Source organism: Vidua macroura, chromosome 8 (genome assembly GCF_024509145.1).
Source record: "Vidua macroura isolate BioBank_ID:100142 chromosome 8, ASM2450914v1, whole genome shotgun sequence".
Taxonomy (NCBI): domain Eukaryota; kingdom Metazoa; phylum Chordata; class Aves; order Passeriformes; family Viduidae; genus Vidua; species Vidua macroura.
This window is the reverse complement of record NC_071578.1, coordinates 15,713,890-15,735,616: the sequence shown is the minus strand read 5'-3', so window position 1 is coordinate 15,735,616 and position 21,727 is coordinate 15,713,890. Positions and strand designations below refer to the sequence as shown.

The window sequence follows — 21,727 nt, the reverse complement described above, 5'->3', positions numbered from 1 at the left end:
TTCTGAACTCATTTGCTTTTTCTTATTTATTCCGCTCTTCTCTGACTCTCCCCCTTAAGGTAGCAGGACATTTTAGTCTGTTACCACATTCAGAAAGTAAGTGATCCGTTCTGCTTGCTTTGGCTTGCTCTTAAGTCATTGCCAAATTTTCGGTTTTTGTCACCTTGAAACTTTTTAAATATATTGGTTATGTACTTCAGCTTAATTTTTTCAGTTCCTTGTAGACAAACTCGTGTGAATGCCTCTTGTGTGAAATTTCTGGAATATTATTAACTTAACCAACTCTCTGAGCTAGTTCCTCTTCATTTTACCACCTCTGTCTTTCATAGTAAACTGTTTATTGCCTTTAAATCTTTACTTCCTCTTGCATCTGATTGTCCTCTCTTAGGTTTGTGCACTATTTCTTCTGTAGATACAAAAACCCTAATTTAAAATAGAAGCAATGAGATAGCTTTCAAATGACTTTTAAAAATTGTTCCTCTTTTGGTAAATGAGCCCTTTTTTCTCAAACAATCACAGCTAGCAGCACTTACAGGTCAGTTTGTCATACATTTACCATCCAAATTTTTAAGTGGAAAGTATGAAAAGGGTGAGTACCAAAGTCCTCTGGTTTTGAAAATACAGAAAGATTTTATTATAGAAAAATTGTATATTTCTTGGGGCCTCCAATGCATGTTACAGAGCCTGAAACAGGTCCATGTTTCAGGATCATTTCAACTTGCTGCTGCCAGAAAATACTTATTTTTAGAAGTACTGTCTGTATATGCATTAATGAGTAAAATATTGCAAGCAGTTTATCTGAAGTTTGAAACTTTGCTTGGAACATCATCTTTCTTGGCATATATGTCCTTCATGTCCCAGCAGATACTTGAAACAAAAAATCATTCTCTTGGGTATGGAATGACAGCTCTCGATCAGAATGTGAGTGGGAGGATTAACCATAAAAGATTCTGATGGGAAGACCAAATTGAAATGCTTCTGGGATATTTTGTTCTTGTTTTGGGGTCTGAGTTCCTCATGCTCTTTTTGGTTCAGAAGAGGTAGTGGAGAAGCTCGAGGTGAGAAAGGGAGAGTCTCTTGTTTGTAGATGCTGAAGCTTCCTTCATACCCTTCTCAGTCTGAGGTATGGCCAGGCTTTGTCCTTCAGGCATGAAAATTGGGTTTATTTCAAGGTCAACAAAGCAGATCCCTTCTTTTAAGGAATGATCCACTTGACCTTGAGAGGACATGTGATTAACTGACATTTTTTGGGGAGGGACTTTTTTATTGCTTTCAAGTATGGAGCAGAGCAAGTCTGGCAGATTATTGGTGCAGCAGAAATGATCTGATCCTCACTTCTGCAATGGTGAGTTACTTACAATTGAGCCAGTCTGATTGGCAGGCTGGCTTGGTGCTCTCAGGTGAGGACAGCCAGGGTCACTCAATCACTCAGTTCTTTTTGTGTATTTCTTGCTGTAAAAGAGATTTGAAATCTAGCTCTGAGGTTTCTGGACCTAAATTACCAGCATATCCATCTAAGTTGCATTTTATCATGAGCCCAGGCTTGCAAGAAGGTGCTCAGTGTCAGTTCTTGTTTTGTTTCTAAAACTGATTTCTCAGCTTTTTCTGCAGAGAGGGGAACCCCTCTGTATGTTCCTGGCTTTCTGTCCTAATAGTCTGGGAACTGTGCAACCTTAAAAATAATTTGCCGTTTTCGTGCTTTGAGATTTAAGGAATGTAAATTAATTGAAAAGGAATTCTCATTTTCGTTTGTCCCAAGACCCTTTGGCAGACTTCCCTACCTGCTTTCTCTACCATCAAGACTAGCTTCAACATTTTTCTTTTCTTTCAGTCAATACTCATAAATACTTTCCTTCTTTCAAAAGGAGGAAAAAAAAGAGGGAAAAAGTTGAGTAAAGGAATTGTTAAGCTTCACTTGGTTAATGACAAATTACAGTGTACAGCCCAGGGTATCTAGCTGTTCCCCACGTCAGTCATAACAAGGCCTCTTCGACAGAAATGTGCAGTATCTCCTAAGATGTTTTTTCCTGAACAGTCTTATTTATTTTCTGAATGGCCAATATTATACACTACAGAAGTATAAGCAGCAGTTTTGCTTTAATGAGGAAAGGTTATATTTGCAGTATTTTTTAACCTTTTTTATTTACCTTCTGCTTTGACTAAAGGTGTAGGGCAAAAGTAAATTATCAGAATGGCTATGGGTAGATGGCACTTATCACTGACCAGAACATTTCTTTCCTACATAAAAGTGTCTCCTGTCTGTGGTGTAATATGTCACTGTTGCAATATGTTTATCCGTGTCAAACTATTGCATTACAACACAAATAGAGGTATTCTGATCTATAAAAATATTTTGATCAGAAGTAACTAGCAGCTGCCTTTGTTCTATTTTTAAATAATTAAATAAAATATTTCAGCTGTGTTAGATCATATGCTGTGCACATGTGCTACTGACAGGTCAGGAAACTAAGTATAAAGCTGAGGAAAGAAATCATGCCCTTTAAACTATTTCTTTCAAATTTACTGTTACACTAGATAACAGTAATGTTCGCTGTTTTATTCTAAATCAGAACAGAAACAAACTTTGTAATTTACAAATCCCCACCTAACAAAAAATTGTGGTTTTTTTAAAGTATCACAACTTCAAATATAAATAATTGGAGACAACACATGCATAGGGGGATTTCAAGAGTAGGCTTTAATATACCTAATTTTAATGGCTATCATACTGTAGAAAGATGCACAAAGCATGTGTTGATTATGTCACAATATTTCAGTAGAGATCAAGATGTTGAATAAAAATATACTACAGTTCACAGGTAGAAATAGCATCTGTGAGGAAACTTTTTATCTTGATTTTCAGTACTTAATGTCACCCATTTATTTGTGAAACACAAAACTGAAGTTACTGGGTTACTGCTTCATAACTTTTGTAAAGACTCTATCAGGTCATATGAAAACTAAGCAAAATTTAGGATTTCTTTTTTACATTTAAATGACTCACATTTTTGACAGCCAAGTGTTTGAAGATTACATGCAACTTAAGACGGTTGTAATATATACAGAATGGACCTTCACTTTTCTACTTTGTTTTCCATTCATTTCAGTACATGCCACCTGATTTTGTTCAGCTGTAAGCGTTCCTAAGCTTTTTGTAAGCAAAGCACTAAGTTTGCCACATGACCTAAGAAAAGTGAAGGTGAATGGATCATATTTGTATTTGCAGTGGGCAGCTGAACACAAAGGTCATGCAAATAGAACAAATATTGTCATCTCAGTGCTAGAAATGGTGCTACACTGTTGGAGCTTTTTGCAACACTTTCATTAGGAAAAAAGTGCAGTATACCAGCATTTCCCAAAATCTTGATGCTCACCAGACCCCTTTCTGTAAATGCTCATGGAAAACAGAGTGAGCAGACTGATGTGCTTGCACGTGTATTTGTGTTTAAAATTAGGCCTTTCATGCTAATCCTTTGGAAGGAAAGAGAGTATGTTGCCTTTCCATTTGAAACTCTGCTTATTTTAAAAACTCCTCTTTAATATTTTTTTTTCAGGACAGAATATGGTCATTAAATGGTTCATAATTTTTAAATTAAATAAGTGCCTTCTGCAACAGTCCTGTAGTATGGTCATACTTCCTGATTTGCTGCTGGCAACCAGCATGTCCTTGTCTTTGACCTGCTGAATCTGTTTGGTCAGGAGTGGTGGGGTTTTTTGCTTGCTTTATTTAGTTTAAGAAGTGGTTGTAGAGATAGCAAATTTTCCTTCTCTTTATTTCCCTTTTTTCATTGTGCTAGTGAAGACTGGCTTCACAAAGACCTAAAGCTGTTTAGCTTTCTTTCTTTCTCACTTTGCTACTGTTTTGAGGGTTTTGTATATTTTAGTATAGATTGCTAATGGTAAAGTCTGCTTTGTTACTGTTTTATTTTAGTCCCCCCAAACACACCAATGAAAAATGCCAATATTGCTCTTTTGAATACAGTTCTAGAACTTTATGTAGAATAAGCAGATGTGTACAAATACTTGTCTACCACTTACGAGTAATGCAAAATTTAGCTTTAAGTTCAAGTCTTGCTTTCAAAGTACTATTATCTTGACAACAGAACTGTTTTCAAGCTAAAAATGTTCGCAGTACTTAAATATGTGCAAGACTGCTGTGTTTTATTGGATCAATGTAACTTATAAAGTCTGCATTTCACCATAATGTATATGCTGTTTTATTTTATGCTGTTTTGTTTTCCCTACTGGTAGGATATATATGCTTAGTTGGTGATAGGAAGAAGTTTTATTACTGATGTTCGTAGCTGATAATTATACACTTCCCTTCACATTGCCACAATATGTTTTTGCACAGTTAAAGTATATACATGTGAACACAGTAATGGTTCTTCATATTTCCCTTCTGGCAAACAATAGCACTTTTGTTCTGCTCAGTATTTTAATTTTTTTAAAGATCTGTAAGTGTGGGTGTTTAAATTATGGGTGTGAACAAATGGCAAATATACATAAAAAGAGGGGAGAGAATAAACTCAATAACCTTCTTCAGAGAGCTACCTTTTATTTTTCTTTTTTTTTATATTTGGACCCTTGCTTACAACATTCTTGGTGTTGAAATTGTCTTGGGCATATGTGTTGAGTTAATGTAGCATAGCTTCACATGTCTGTAGTTTTGGGGAAAAGGAGAGAGAATGGTCTAAGGTCTACTCAGGTAAAAACTATTAAAATCCTTGTATATGCACACATGCTTCACGCTTTGTGGCCATTTGTGAATCCTGGAGCACACACTCATGGCTGAGCTGGGAGTGTGGGGAGATGAGGGAGGCTATGTGGAGTCGTAGGTTGTGCTGTTATCTGGTCTCCCAAATACATGGGAAGTCAGATGAATAATTTTATTTCACGTATTTGGAGTAATATTCTGGTTGTGCTTTGGTTTTTGCACTCTTCTGTGTCTAAACTTTACCCTACCCCACTTGCTACCTATCTAGCCAAATAAATATTGCTGGTTTTTAATGCCTTTTGTTGGCAGTAACTTGGAAATGATAGAAAAGATAAGAGTGATAAAGGAGGTATTATTACTAAAGAAATAGAGCAGACCTAGTCCTGTTGCCAGTTTCATTTGACCTTGCTACAGGATTATATAGTCATAAATTGTAATTGATATCAACAGTGATCTTAAGAATTATGTGAGAGGAAGTTCTCATTCCAAGGAAGTTCTCATTCCCAGAAAGTTCAGGACAGGTCAAAAGCAGACCAACTTTGCTATTTTCTAGCAAATCTTATGCCAAACACTAATTGCTGAATTGGTAGAAGTGATCAATCTTGGTGCAAATCATGAGGTATAATAGTGCAAGAAGTTTTACTCAATATATAAGCAATGAACATTGTTTCTTGGAATGTTGATTGTAACATAAGAAAGGTTAGAATAGGTAACTGTAATCTTAACAGTCCTTCACTATGTGAGTGTTCATATCCAGCTGCTGATTAGGGTTACACAAGTTCAAAATACAATCAAGCACTTAGGAAGAGTAAATGAATAAAAGAAGAAATGCAATAATGGTAAAACTGTGTCTGGTACTCATGTTTACTCTTTCTGGAACAGCATTATTTCTCTAAACTGATCATGTAACTCTAAATTATCTAGACAATTTAAAAAAGTTTACTTGCGAAAGAATCAATAAAGATTCATATGTGGGAAGGATATACTTCCTGAAGTTGTTAGAAAGATTTCAGAATTCATTCAAGATCAGTATGTACTTTTACAATAAAAGGTAAAGTTAAATTCCATTTACCACCTCATTTCCAGTACAATACAGAAGAGAGTATGGGCTCTAAAAAGGAATTGGGCTCTCTGCCATGGCAAGTATGATATTGCACATGCAGCAGAGCACCCAGGCAGTCCAGCTAGAAAAGTCTCTCCAAATGTTGTTAGGAGAGAAAATTTAGGAAATTTAATGATTTAAGATAAGCAAGAGTGCAGCCTGGGCTCTACAAGAATCATCAAGCCTTCATTTATGCTCTGAAGTGTTTAAAGAGCAAGAAGTATACAGCTAGATGTTTTTCTTTCTAAACTAGGAATTGAAAAGACATAAAAGAGGATTATTGTTGTAGCCTAACTGCAGCACTCTAAGTGTATGTTATAAAAGCACGTAATTGAAAATATACTCAGTAAATAGTTATGAAACCAAATCAGGCAGACTGAAAATGGCAGATGTACACTGAATACAAGTACTGGGGATGTTGTTACTGGAAGGGTTCCTATTTATGATTTCACTGAACTGCTGGAATCCATAAATTCTGTGCTCTTAACTTCCCTACGTTTCTGTTTAGTGTACTTAATATTCTTGAAAAGTAAACTCGTTATATACAGATTTTGTTTTATAACTATAATTAGAAATATGTGCTTATATAGATTTTGTAAATGTTCAGGTAACATTTGTTTTTAATATTCAGGTAACATGTGTTTTTCCTAAAATTGATTGTTTTCCAGTAGTTATTTATGTGTTTCACCTAAATAGGTCTTTGAAAGTACATATTCTTAATTACATTTCGCAGTTCTACATTGCATCTTTAAATTAAAAAATTATGATTTCCTTTCTGTGCTCTCTTGTTGTTTCTTCAATAATTATGCAGTTTTGTAATCTACAGATGGCCTCTCTTTTTCAATTGAATAATTGGTTTCAAGCAACAAAATATTAAAACATTATAACCAATATGAAATAATTCTTCATAATTAATTTGTTGTCTCATGATTGGTATATTGCAGTCTCTTTTGAATGCTTTTAGTACAGGTGTGTTTTGAAAGGATTCCATTAATCTGTTTCGGTAGAGTTGCACGAGGGACCTCTGAAGATGTACAGAATTGTCCTGGATGCTGGCTTAGCTCAGTGGGAGAACATGTCCTTCTGCTTGTGCTGCTCTGTAGTTTCTGCTCCTCTTAAAAGATAGCTGACAAGAGCTGTTTAAAAATAGCAGGCCAAGGGCAGGTGACAGAATGTCACACAAGCAGCACCTGGTCCAGTGACAGCCTGGAGGGAGGAAAAAACCAAACCCAGATGTCACAGATAGGATTCTATTTCTGAAGTTGGTCGAGCAGCAGAATTTCAGCTTCAGCAAAGGAAAAGAGAAGGAGCCATCCAAGCATTGTGCATTCAAATTTTACTCTATTTTTTCATAGTTGTTTTTTCCCCCCCTTCTATTCCAAGTATTAATTTTAAAGTACAAATTAGTGCAGACACCTTTTCTCTTTTCAAGAAATACCTGTAACCTCACACTCATTAATACACTGTTAAGGAAAAGGGGATTAATGTTTATCTGGGGATGTCTGAAGTATATGAGCAAAGGTTATACTGAATGAAATAATAGCAGCTTTAATGTTTCTGCAGCGCTAGATTAATGTGAAAATACGTATAGGAGAATTATGTCTGTAATTAGGAAATGTGAAGTGGTTAATGAAGATCATCTCTTTAAGAAGCTTTCTTCAAGGAGTTAGAAAGTAAAAATGGAAATTCTATTTACCTTGTTCCTCACTTTTTTTCTGGAGGTGCTCTTTGCTTCATAGCCTTATTGTGGTGGCATTTTTTTCTAAAAGAAGGGGAAAACTTCAATGTGAAGAAAAGATTGATTTACTTATTTTAACCTGCTTATGACTTAGTTTCAGAAGTGTATTGAAACTTCATGCTGCATCTGTTCAGAAAGAATATTCATTACAGCACAGCAGTTTCTGTGACTGGAAATAGAAAGTTTAATTATCAATAGGAACTAAAAATGTTGGAGAGGATTGGCTTTAGTTCTGCTTTGCCAGAGTTTGTTAAAATTTGGGTTTGCAGAAGTACAGGAACATAACCATTTTATTGGTTTTTCAGTGTAGTGAGTGGATCCTGAGCTCCCATATTTGAGTGTCCATGTAGTGAAGAAATATAAAGTGGCCTCTTCCTTAGCTCCCAAACTTAGCCACAGACCTAGAAGTAGGAGAAGCCTATTAAATGGAATTACATTATGTGCATGAAGTTGCTTACATTACCTAATTGAAATAAATTTTTACGTGACTATAATTATCTTTTTACATATTTTTCCAAGTAAGGACCAATACAAATTACAGCTTTCAGATTTTCTTGGGTGGTTTAATTTAAAAAGTCCTATGACAAAGCGTCTTCAGGGTGAGGTTTAATACTTCAGCTCAGTTCAAAAGTATGCAAAACTAATCTGAGCAGCACTGCTGCTTTTGGCTTATTTCTTGCTCTAACAGTAAAAGTAGGTTTCTCTGGACTAAATCTCCTTTAGGTCAAGAATATCTATTTTTCAAAGTGCATATGAATGTACTGCTTGAGAACAATATTCCTTTCAACCCAGTGTCATACCACAAGTGGTTGGTGATGGGAGATTGTTAGGGAGGAATGCAAAACCAGGGTAAGAACTCCCTCTCCAACTGTCTGTTAACTTGAAAGCTTCTGGTGCTGCATGTAGTATGAAAAATAGTGATTTATTTTTACCAATTAAATGGAGTTTTGTAATGCTGTACTCGTTATTGGAAGCCAACTATAAATGGCATAAGTGCAGCAAGGTTGAAGTTGAGGGCTTGTTTTGAAAGGGTAAGCATAATGCTTTCTTAGTGCAAAGTAAAGGAATATATTAAAATTATTATTTATTTGTTTATATTTTAAGTACATAATACTGAAGTTACGGTGGTGTTAAATATTTTAGATGTGTATTCTTCGGAAGTTGTCTTCAATAGGTTGAAGATTCAGCTACTGTGACTGTTCATTCCCTTTAGAAATTTTTCATATTAACGAATTTAATTCAATTTTGAAATAAAAACATTGAAAATAGCTTTTACTTACATTGCAGGGCGTATGGGAATAAACTTCCATCATCCAGGAACAGACAATATTATGGCTCTTAACAGTAAGTAGTTAATGTCTAGTGATTTATATTGCCATGCAGAATATTATTTCTTACATCTATTGTGTGAGTAGCTGCACAGTCAGACATAAATATGTGTAATGTTTGCATAGAAGTTCATGTTCACTCTCTGAGAGTGCTTTCCATAAGTCAATCACCTCTGATTCTTTGTATTAACTTTGTAATGGCTTTATGTGTTTCACTGGAACCTTCATAGTGCGTGCTATGGAAAATATTTCAGAATAGTCTCTCTCCTTCCCTCTTCTGTGGGTGTGTATGCGTGTTAAAGCTGTAACTTTGATTTCTGATATCTCTCCAGACATATTTCTTCCTGTTAGGATGAGCTGTTACAAGTTTTGCATACAATTACATGGCCTGACAGTGTTTGCTTTGTTGGTTTCCATTATGTAGATGGGAATTGGGAGAATGTTTAGACATCTAAATAATGAGGAAAACTGCACTTCACTGAGAGATTATTGTTTGTTTTTTTTTTCTGTCAGGAAATAAAAGTAAAATTAAATGTCCAGTCATGAACATAAGGACTCAAAAAACCTGGCAGAATGGATCTGGAAGACAGTTCCTGTGTGGGGAGGGTGGGGGACAGGGTGTCAGGCAGCACCAGCAGAATGCTGAACTGAACTGTGCAAATCAAAGCAGAGTATTTGTCTGTCTAATCCTGAGAAATGCTAACTGCTTTGAAAAGTCAGTTTTTGTTTACTGTGTTGTATTAGACATTTTAGGATTACTTATGAACTTCTCTAAAATTTTTTTGCCTTTGCACTAAGGCTTACTTTGTCTATGTAAGTTAGACTGTGTATAGCTGAAAAGTGCAGGGTGGTTTTTTTGTATAGCAGCAAGCAAAGAATAATTTATAGATATGAAGAACCGAAAATTTGTAATAGACAAGATGCAAGGTGTTTAACGTTTGGCTTTAAAGGCCAGCTTTTGAAACCCATAAGACTTTGCTTGTCCTCTTCTTAGTTTTACATGTTAATGGTGAGGTGATATTTGAGGGAGGTTTTGTTGTTATAGTTAGCAGATAACCCCCATTTTCTTACGGCACATGAAATTACGGGAAATCAAATAATTAACTAGGAGAAATGTTTTGTTTAATTAAAGACTTTATTAAAATAAAGAGGAAGCTGTCCATGCCTCTCTGTGTAAATAAGGTCTACACAGTACAGGTGTTTGACATGAATTCTGGTCTCAGAATGTATTGTTCTACAATGGGCATTTCAACAAGCTAACTGCAATAGAAATATATTTGTGAAGATGGGATACTGTGATTGAATTTTGAGTCACCTTTAAAAATTGACAGTTATGATGAAATATATAGTAGCATTTCTTACAAAGTCTAACAGATTTTTGAAAGATGGGAATGAAAAACTGAAACAAAAAGTTACACTATTTTGGGACAACTTGCTTTTATCTTAAATGAATGATGTCTTTTATTCTGATTTCTTTTTGATGAAAATAATGAAAAGAACTTTTTTCCTGTCTAATTTCTTTGAACTTTTTACAGCAGCTCTATACTCTAATTGTTTATAAAAACAATCATCTTTTGTAGCTATAGTCCTGTTGCATGGTTAACATATCAGCATAGCTAACTGATGGACCAAAACTATATATACTATGCATTTGCACTATTTAAAATATTATGGGTTTATTCAAATATTAACTGTTTGAAGACTTAAATAAGCCTGGAATCATAAATATGCAATTTATGCAAAATGAAATAAAGCACAAATCCACAGTCTGAATAAGTTCCCATATATTTTTCCTCTTCTGCAACTCTTTTCCCTACTGTTCTATACTAGGCAATTTTTGGCCATCAATGAGAGCCCTTAGCTAGGATTATTGTACTGTGAAACCTGTTGGATTTTGGTTTTAAATCTTTGAAGAGCTGAGAATAAAAGCAAATATTCAAGTACACAAGCTTAAAAATTACATTCTGTGATTGAAGTCCTTTTTTGTATGTAGCTAAACTTGAAAAATTTAGAACTAGGTGATTCCCCTGTCATTCATTACCTTTCCCCTCTAGTGGGGAAATATACCAAGGAAAATTAGTTCAAGAAGAAATATTCTTTTCTGTGCTGGAATGGCTGTGATTTGGGTTTAAAAAAAAAATTCCGAAAGATACTTCATCACAGTATTTTTTTGAATAATTTTGGGAACTTATCTAATGTCTTTAAATCATAATACTTGTCATGTCTATGTTTAATTTCTGTGAAACCAAGCATTTTCTGCTGAGTCTGCAAATCCAACCTTCACACTCTATTTAAAGTCACTGCTTCATAAGCATTTTTCTCTTTTCCTGTGAAGACATAGTAATAATCTTTAAGATTTATTACTCAGAGCTCAATTTCACACTGACAATGTAGGCAGTCTTTTGAAGGTGGGAGACAACATGTGCTCATGCCAACAGCAGTGCAAAACTTCACGTGCTGTAGGGAGAGGGGAAGTTTTTGGGGGATGTTTGTCTCTAGCACCTCATCCTCTGTGGCAGCACTTCCAACTGTACTTCAGCTGTTATTCCTGTTTACTCATAACAGCCTTTTGAAACTGGGGATTTTCCTGCCTGCCTGTCTTGAGCTGCTCTCTGTAGATGTTGGAGGACATTGTTTGCTTTGAGGGAAGGTGTTGCTCAGCTGGCAGCACAGGGGGAGCATGCCACCACTGTTCTGTTCATTGTGCAAGGCTGAATCACCACCAGCTTAAAACACTTAGTTCTGAAATAACGAAATTCATGGGGTAAAAAAGATGACTTTTAAATGCCTAATTACTAGGAATCTCTTAGTGTCATTAGTGGCATTATGCTTGTGTACATACAGAGTTGCACATGTGTATAAACATGTTTATATTATAAATGCTCTTGAAGTTCAGAATTAGGCTTCTGTTGAGGAATGCAATTTTCAAATATTCAGAGAGATCTGAGCATAAAGAGTAGCTAAACAAAAGCAAGATGCAAATATTAGATTGGAAGCATTTTTGAAGGGGAAATGGTATCGCTTTTTCTGTAGTAGATCTAAATGAAATTTCTCTAATTGAAATAGTGTTTAGAATCAATTAGTGACATAAAGTAATTTTTTAGTTCCATACTGAGCTAAACAGTACAAGAATTTTTATAAACTTTCATCTACAGAACCTTGTTAAAATAATTGATACTGTAATTCGTAGGGGAAACATGGCATAAATTTAACACGAAGGTGTCCCCCATCCTTTCTCTTGGTAATATTCAATACCTTTTATAGTCATACATTCCTGCAGTCATTGCTTCTCTGGAATATAGGCTCCTTTCTAATTAGCTGAGTAACTAGGACTGGGTGATCAGCATGAATGCATAGTCACCTACATGGCAGGTGGTGAGCTGTCTTTAGGGCTTCTTGGGAACTCCAGAAAGCCTCAGTGACTTCAGTGGGAGAGAAGTGTGACAGGTGAAAAAGGAAGATGGGAATAAATGAGGGTGTGTGATCTCTATAAGGAAGCACTGAAGTGTTGTGCTGGGATCCCTAACAATCTTCTGTAAAATAAATGTAGTCTAAAGGTAGTTAAATGAAACCCCTTTGTGAAATGCTGGAATTTTGTTTTGTTTTTCATAAAGCTCCTCTGCACAGTGACTTTGCAGTCCTGTTGGGCTACAAATGTTCCATCTGCTTCCACTGTTCATTCTTGTCTCATACAAAAATGTGTCATCTGTGAGGTCTGGTACTATTTACTCTCCTTCTGACTGTCTTTTCAGTAGTGTAATTTAGTTCTATTTATTCAGAGTAAAATAATTTGAAAAAGACATTAAGGAAAGGATTTGGGGCACTTTTTTAGCTGTCTTTGTTGAGATTTTGGTTTTTGTTTTATTAATCCCATTTATGTGGGGAAGTTGTCATGCCATGACAGGAAATGTAATGACAAAAAATGATTTAATTTTTTATTTCCATATTTCTGATGTTTTTAAAATTGCCTTGTCTCCTTAAGAGCTATTGTAATTAGCTCTTTCTGATGTGCTGTTTTCAAACACATATAGTGTTTGGATATAAAAGTTGCTGAAGTAGCATTTTATATTTAAAAGTTTTGCCAGTGCTACTCTTATACCTTAAAATAAACTGCTCCAAATTGAAAGCTTGTTGAATTACTTTTGTCTTGCAAGATCTTGGGTTGGCAGTTTAACAGCTAATAAAAGCTTTCTTTTTGTAGTGATAATATTCTGGGCAATTGTGTGACTAAATTCCAGGAGGCATCAATCTCATCTAATAGTTTAGTTCTTGCCTATGGGAATTTGCTGAGCTCTTTAGCCCAGTTGCCAGGTTGGGTTACTAATGTGTCACCGTCTTAATAGCATATATAGAATAACAGAAAGGAATAAAAAACACTGAGAGAACTTACAAGGTCTGCAAAACTAGACCTGATTTAGTTGTGAAGAGATCTGAGTGAATATAAGTGGAGAGAAAAAATGCCTGATGTAAAGTGTGAGATAGCAAAGGCAGTGGGTTCAGAGGAGTCCCAGAGTGTGGGAACTGTCACTTTGCACATCACCTTGTTAGGTTTCTCAGAACCAGCTGTACAAGCAGGTGGTATTGATGCTGCCTTGGAGGCTTGCTGATATCTCAAAGTCCCTTCTATACCTATTTAAATTTTAAAAAGGTGAAGGGGGAAGCAGGGGAGCAATAGTTAGTACATGCTTTTTTTTCTTTCTTCCTTTCAGTTTTTTATATTGGCATCTGCACTTCCAGAAATCCAATTTGGCTGCTACTGAAGGCAGTATCTCTTATCAGTGGCTGCTAAAGGCTTTTTCTAGTAGAGGAAGATTTCTTAAATTGTCTTCCTTTTAATCCAACTTGGTAGCTCCTTAATGCCTTCTTGTTTGTTTGTTTGTTTTCCCCACCACTTTTCCTGCCTCACAACCTCACCAATGTGCTTTTCTTTCATCTTTGTGATCCTCTCTATTGTGGGTTAGTGCCATCTGTTTCCTCTGAATGTTAAGATTTGCCAGGCTACTCCAAGAGTATTATATATGATGCTGGAAGAGATGAAGCAGCCTGGCTGTAAAAAAAATGTGAGTTTTATTGGTAACAGATTTTTTTAAACTAAAATGAAAAGGTCACAATAGATAAACCTTCCCTCTTGCACAGTTGCTTGGCTGCTTGTATGCCTCAGGAAAGGACACCTAAGCTGGTTTTGGGTGTTGAATGCAGTTCATGTGTTTGAGGCCCAGTGTGTGGGACTTAGCTGCATACAGCTTACATGTAGATTGTGTTTTTCTGGTGATGGGATTCAGTTGTATATGTATGTGAGCATATGTTAGAAGGGAGATTGCTGCAACACTTGCATTGTTAATATTGGAAAAAAATCAACCACAAGGGACTCTTGAGGTTCATACAACCAAATTGTTGTAGTGCCCATCTGCACATCCAGCCCATCTATCAGTGGAAGTTGAGAACCACCTTTTGAACCACTCGTAGGTGAGTGTCCATCTCTGCAGTTCTTCTGGATGATCCCTCTGCTGCAGAAAAGCACATTGCATAATTAGACTTGATTCTATCAGTTTCCCTCAGTTCATGAATGCATTTCCCTGGTATTTTAATTCACTTGTAAACTTCCAGATCCCTAAGAACTTCAGAGACCCTCTGTTCAAAAGCAAAAGCTTGACATATTTTCCTTTCTGATCTTAGAAAATCATTGCATAACTCATAATGTCCTAAAGCAAGTATTGTTCTGAACTGCTGACTGCTTCAAGAATACAAATGAGTGTTCCAAGCTAGAAATAATATTCTGGTACCTTATAAATCAAGGAGGTTCCCAGCCTTGTCAAATAAACTTTCCTTTAGCCAGTATAGCTCCAAAATTTCTAGTCTAGAAATGCTGAATTCTTTTTTTTTCATAGAGGTAATGCTATTTTACGTCAATTTAAGATGTGTCTTTAAGATTTCTTTGAAGTGTGCATCTTTGATATTGTGGCCACATAACTGCATGAACAGGATAAATACCAGAAGTGAAGAAATAATGTTCTTAAAAATCTCGAAATACTTTCTATTAAGTCTTGGATAAAATGTGAAAATACAAATAAATGTTGTTGCCTATTTCTAAATTTGAAATTACATGATCAAATTAATTTTAAGTTAGGATATGGAGAGCATGTACATCTAGTCCTTTTGAATAAATGTTTTATGGATTCACAAATTTAGTGTTTCCTAGGACTGCTAATTATTTGATACAAATACAAGCTGCAGTTTCAGTCCCACATTATAATAAAACAGTCAAAAAATCCCAGAAAAGAATTTTTCATCAGTTTCGTGTAGCCTTGAAGTGCAGTTAAAATTTGAGTGAGTTTTGATTTACTGCAACAATGGGCAATGTTAGCTGCAGGCTTTGGGGAATTCCAAAGCATTAACACTGAGTTTCCTTGATTGCATTGCAAGATTTGAGGTCTGGAGAGTTTGTTCTGCTGGTTTGTTAAAAGCTTAAAGTTCTGTCCTTCATGATACAGTTTCATGTTCATAAAAATACACGTGGCTTCTGGGATGCGGTGAGTTAATAGTTTCAGGAGAGTTATCAGTGGTGAAAAAGAATCTGTTGTTCCTTTGCATTTGAGGCTGTGCAATTTGGGACACAGCAGTTATGTAACTTTGTACCTGACAGTTCCAGAGCGTTGCTAAGGATGGACAAACACCAGAGCAGGGGTGATCCTGCTGCAAGCTGCACAATCCATCAGTGCACTTCTTACATGGGAAAATGTGCTCATCCCCTCCTAAAGCACCTGGGTTTGCCTTAATATGTCATGCTCTAGGAGGTACCTAGGAAAGAATAATTTCTGTTGAATTTAGAAACATTTCAGGAGATGGTTTTCAGTACAAAAGGACATTTATATCTGGCACCAAAACCAATACATGGGGAACAGATGCATTAGTGGGGGTACAGTTTAAGGAGCTCCCAGTTGCTTTTTGTCTTCTGTTGGAGTTGCCAAAGAGCAAAAGTAACTTCATATACATAGCTCTGGTAATTTCATTGTTTGTAATAGTGCAGTAATCTTATTTTCTCCCAAATGTCTTCATTCAGGAACAATTTCAAAATTGGTTCCTTTCTAAAGTATTTACTCAAACTGGAGGCATTATGAAATTTACCTGATGAACTATTCCTGCTATTTAATCTGCTGTGCTGTGAATTTTGACTTGTCAGCAAGATGGGTATTTTTTATTTAACTTGTTTCAAATGACACCTTCAAACTTCACATCCTGAGAAGGCAACATAATAAAGCGTGCATTGACATTCTGAAGTTGTCATGCTGAATAACTCAGCTTCTTGGAAAAAATTAACATTTTAATATAAATACTAGTTAAAACTGAGATAATTTTCAAATTGTGTGTATATGTATACAAAATATAAACAACAGTGGTGAAATTTCACCATTCTTTGAGTATTTAAATGTGATGCAATGTTTTTAAATCAGCAAAAACTGACTTGCCTGTCTTCCTGTTTAAGTGAATTGCACCATTTTGCCCCTGGAATTTACAGGCAAATACACCTTCAGTGACTTTCAGTAACTTTTATGAACATAAAGATTGTGTGTGAATGCAAGTATAGGATAAAAGTATTATTCTGCAGTGCAGTATTGCATATAAGTGTTATAATATATGAGCAGCAGTAGGGCATTCTAAAATTTACAAAAGCCTGTGGTAGGTTTCTGCCATCATGTACTGATCTTGATCAGAGCCTAAAAGTTTACATCAATCATATAAAGATTTGTTTTCTTAAGAAGAAACACAATAGTCCTTTTCATCACACTGAAATAATTCTTCTCTATTTAATTCTTAGATTGGTAACATTCTGAGAAACCTTTTTCAGATAAATTGCTCTCAGAATATGTCCATAACTATACCTTGAAATATGCTTTTTTGGGGAATGTGGGCATTCATCAAGACAACAAGTTGCTACAAGAGATCTGACAATGATTCTTTGCCATCATAATAACTAATAAAATAGGGCAAAAACTAGAAAGCAGGAGGACTAATTTTATTCTTGCTGCAAAGTCAGCTCTAGTGTTAATTCTCACTATTGCCTGCTATGCAAGAAGCAGAGTCTCTCTTAGGGCTTAGCAAGCACCTCCCTGTGGCTGAGTAGCTGTTCACACAAACAGCCCCTGCTGTCTTCGTGTTAAACATTAATTGCAGAGCAGTTCATCACAGCCCTTGAAATTTTTTAATCCCCCCCCCCCCAATGACATACTCATGTAGTTGCCTTTTTGTGACCTCATTGATACTGGAAGAAAAAAGGAGTAGGGGTATGGTGTTTCTTCAGGGCTGGAGGAAGAAGCTGCTTGGGTAGAAGAGAGGTTCTTGTGCGGAAGGAGGGCGAGCCTGGCTCTGGGTAGCCCAGGGCCCCTCATCAGAAGAAAAGTAGCCAGGGAATGCTGAGGGGTCTGGTGGGACACCTGGGTGTAGGGCAGGGCTGGAAGGCACTGTGTCAGAAATAAGAGATGGGGTTGGGAAGGAGCAGGAACACTGAGAGTGTTACAATGAGGAGAGAAGGAAACGAAACAAAGCTCTGTTACCTCTTACCTGAGCTCACTTCTGTTGAAAAACCTGCTTGATCAACCCCAGCCCTCCACATTTGATTACCTTGGAAGGATAGGTGGCTTTTGTGATATTTCAGAGATCCTGTGTAGAAGACATGCTTTTCCAGATTATTTTCTATTTTTCTAAAACTTCAGATCAAAAATTCTGGGTTTTGCATTTGCCACTATATCACAAAATAGCAGTTCTAAAGTTGTCCAACATTGTGGATTTGCCATTGATGCATGTCTCATTGAAATGCTGTGTTAATTCTGGTAGTTATGAAGGCATTTTGTCAATCTAGTTTTATTCATCTGAATGTACTGGCTATTGAGTTCATACTGTTTTAGTATGATTTTAGTATTTACATATGGTTAATTATTTGAATTGAAACATAATTGGAAAATATGTTCTCCACAACTATTTAGTAAAATGCAAAACTAGTTCTTTTAATTAGGATTACTATTGATGATGCTTATTGCCACTTAAAACCATAATCCTAAATTATTATTTTAAAATACTGTGCTATATGCCTGATTTTTTTAATACCTTTGCTCTTTGCTATGTAGAAAATTTGCACAGCAGGTATGTTCTTCTTTTTTTTTTTTACTTCCCTGGCTGTATCATCAACTTTTTTTTCTTGTCTCGGGTTGTTTGAATTTCATCCTGCACTTTTAAATGTCTTTTCCTTTTTTATGGTGGGAGGGAAAAAGCAAAGAGGTAGAAGCTACATTTTCATTGCTTTTGGAGCTAAATCTAATGACAGCTGTACCGACAATTTTCTTCTGTGTTTACATGCAGCCAGGAGCTATGGGCGGAGAAGAGGTAAAAGTATTTACTAAATGTTTTGTTTGCTGAATAGTGGGAGAAATAAATATTTAGTTTTCTTGTGGTAAGATGATGTTACCAATTTTAACATTATTTAGTTGATAAATTGCTTTGTATAAATCCATCTCATATTCTTCCCTTGCAAAACAGCTCCCTTTTAACAGCATCTTAAAGCAATGATGATCCTGAGCTGATAACTTCAGTGTGTTGCTGTTACTAGAGAACTGGAGGATGACTGAATGTAAAGACTCTCAAGACATGTATTTGTGACTTGAAATGCAGTGTTCCAAAAAAAGATCAGTTTTGGGTTTATGTTTGGTGTTTATTTGTTTTGTAGAAGTCCAATGCTTAACTGCTGCATTGAACATTTGAAAATTACTTGTTTTCTTACATGAAACAGCTTTTGCTGAATATTAGACTTCATTACATTGAGTTGCCTCAGAGCATGTGTCAATACCAATACTAGTAACTGTCCTCAACAGTGAATATTGATAATCATTTGGAAAAGATACAGTATTTGAGCACATTTTAACAGTATTTCATCATAGACAACCCTTAAAACATAAAAGGAACCTGAAAATATTTTATAAATGTACAGTGCTGCATATCAGTTTATTCTGAGAGATGAAGGAACAAGGACAATAGCAAGTCCAACAGCTGTACTGAGCAAGCCACTAATGCAGCTTATATTTATGTCCTGTGCTGTAGCTTACACAGACTGGTTGTTATTGAGAAAATATCAGTGAAAATAGCAGCTTTTAACAATTAGGTTTAGGCAGTGCCATCTGCATGGGGTACTTCAGCACTGAACTTAATTTTATCTTCCTTTCCATGGAGTTCTCTGCCAGCTATGCAGGTGACATTGCTCCCTTTTCCAAATGTAGAATTTACATCACATTTATGAAGAACCTTAGAGGCAGATGTATCCATTTAATCACACAAACCAATAGTGTAATCATTTAATCACACAAACCAATAGTGTCCAAGGGCTTGTAATTTGTATGGGTTGAGGTGGTAGGCTGTACAGGCCATACTAACACAGTTTGTAATAAAGGATTTGCTCTGATTTTGTTCAAAGCTGACACATTTTAGTGTTTATTTGATAGCTAAATCTGAAACAAAAGATTCAAATTTTCCCCACAAAATAACTCTCTGTGCACGTGAGCACTATTTAATTTTATTTTGAGGTTGTGGCAGGTGTTTCCAGATTGATCAGATGGCATCAAAGTAGGAATGGAGGTAGGAATCAGTAGGATAATATAAATTACTGGCAACTCGTAATTGAAGAAGCAAAATACAATCATGCATAAGTAATTGTGATGAATGTAATTTAGGCTGTTTTATACAAATATTAGTGGAGACAAAACAGGGCAAACAAGTTCTGAATGTGCTGGCTTTTCAGATTTTTTTTTCTCACTACCAAGAAGCATGCTTCATTCCACAAGACTTGTTTCCTGTGTGAAATTAAGGCTTTTCCATACTAACAAGTAGATTTCTGTGTGTGTGTCTTGTCATTAATGTTAGGAATTTTGACTTGCCTCATGCATATTAAAGTCTGTGATTTTCGTGCTTTATCATTACCTTGACTTTTATAATGTTGGTTTTGAGCTTCCTTAACCTTAAGCATGAAATTCTACAACAGTCTGTTAAAAAATGTGTTGGTTATCAAATATTCTCATATATCCCTCTCTATTATTGCTTTTACCATTTGCACTGGGATAATAGAGTAATTGCAGAGTAACCACAGGCAAGTCTGTGCAAGGACTCATTTTATGTTTGCTACACTTGGATATTTTAATTAGTGTTTGATCCTGTCACTGTGACTAAGCATCTGCAATGAGAAGAAGTTTTGTCAGACATTTCTTGAGGCTTGCCATAAACTCTCCGTTCCCTACTTGATTCTCTGTTTCCTTTGAGAAAAGAGATGAGCATTTCTTTGTAGGTATCACGTTTAGAGCTGTTGAGTCATGTTCCTGGTACCTTGTTTTTTAACTTTTACAACCAGTTTTTCAGGTACAGATGTAAGCACTGCTGTGGGAAATCAGCCCAAACTATTTTGCTACACTGACAACTCAGAGATGCTCAGGGAGGGGTACAGGAGTATGTTACAAAGAAAGTGCATTTAGTGATGCTTTCCTGTAATGTTCTCCCAGAAATTTGCTCAGGGGGTCTCTTGAGGTGATGTTTTAATATTTATTACTTTAGATTGCATTTTTCTCCTGTTCTTACTCATTCCTTTTTCTAAGCCTACATAAATTTTTAAACATCCCAAAAAGTCTGTAGCAAGGGGTTCCAAAGTTTGCCTTGCTTTCAGCCTTGGCATGTACTGATTGAGTTCAATGCAGTTCATTTTTCCTTTACTGGAGAAGACCGTGAACAGTCATTCCCTATTCTCTTGTCTGTATGCTTTCCATTATTTCAAATGTATTCTTCTTACATTTAGCTCTATACTTGACTGAGCTATAACTTATAGAACATCATTTGCATTTATGTGTGGTGCTTGTAGATCACCAAGTGTCTGGCATGGTGCTTAGAGGTGATACCTTGCTTTCTAAGTTGCTATGAATTTTTATTATTTCCTTCAGAACTCAGTCTCCTCTGCAGATCTGTATTTTATTTGAACAACTTGTTATTAATTTGATATGTCATCTTCCACTAATGGCTCATGTTTGTTGTTTATTTACTTTTTTTACAAGAAGGCAGGTTCACGGGCAGGAATTTAAAAATTATTTATCTCTCCGGTAATGTCAGTCTCTGAGATATTTTCAGATTTCCTGCTTTTCAATGAGTGTTCTGATTTGATGTTTTTACACAGTTGTGGTATTCTTAATTATTTTTTCTCTCATGCAAATGTTCTCTTTTATGTTAAAATGCATATGTTTATACACGTGCATGACATGTTTGTCCATTAATGGAATATTCATCAGAAGTCTTTCCTGTTTTATGCTCTAAACCCAATATTTCTGACAACAAGTCTTTGAAAGGTAGCATCTCTACATCCTTCTCTGATTGTGGCATTTTTTATGTTGATGTGTAAATGCACGGTAGGATTTTTACTTCAATTGACTTTTGTGTCTGTAATCTCTTTCATTGTTTAAAATTCAATATATTATTTTTAATCAACATTTTTCTGGTGCCTGATGTTTGTAATAAAAGATCAGGCTGGTGGTGTATGTCAGTGACTTTCCTGACTTGGTTAGCTCGTGTTCCCTATACAGGGTTACTGCTTCTTTTTTTAATCTGTCCTTTGCTACTGGAGACAATTACTGATATTTTCAGTGTGTATGTTTTTCTGACTGCTGTCCCTCTATATTGATTTTTCTCCTTGCCCCTGTTTTTATTTCCTTCATTTCTTGTGCTGCCAATACCAGTATGGTATTAAACCTTTGGTCTTGCTATGTCAATTTCATGTGATTCATTACCTTTGAATTTAATTACGTACACTTACAAAAGTATAAATG

At 35.7% G+C, this 21,727-nt stretch overlaps 1 protein-coding gene across 13 annotated transcripts in view; it reads left to right on the top strand.

Moving 5' to 3' along the window:
• Positions 1–21,727, top strand: part of CPEB3 (cytoplasmic polyadenylation element binding protein 3) — an 81,127-nt gene that overhangs the window by 30,807 nt on the left and 28,593 nt on the right. For 5 of the 13 annotated variants that reach the window (XM_053983279.1, XM_053983275.1, XM_053983273.1 and 2 more), the window contains exons 4-5: positions 8,845–8,901; positions 18,240–18,263. The exons of 1 other annotated variant lie outside the window; for it this stretch is intronic. In XM_053983279.1, coding sequence (XP_053839254.1) covers positions 8,845–8,901; positions 18,240–18,263 — 81 coding nt within the window. Of the gene's footprint in view, positions 1–7,118; positions 7,143–7,175; positions 7,341–8,844; positions 8,902–15,573; positions 15,680–18,239; positions 18,264–21,727 lie in introns of those variants that run through there. 7 more of the 13 variants (XM_053983274.1, XM_053983280.1, XM_053983284.1 and 4 more) reach the window with 6 other exon arrangements.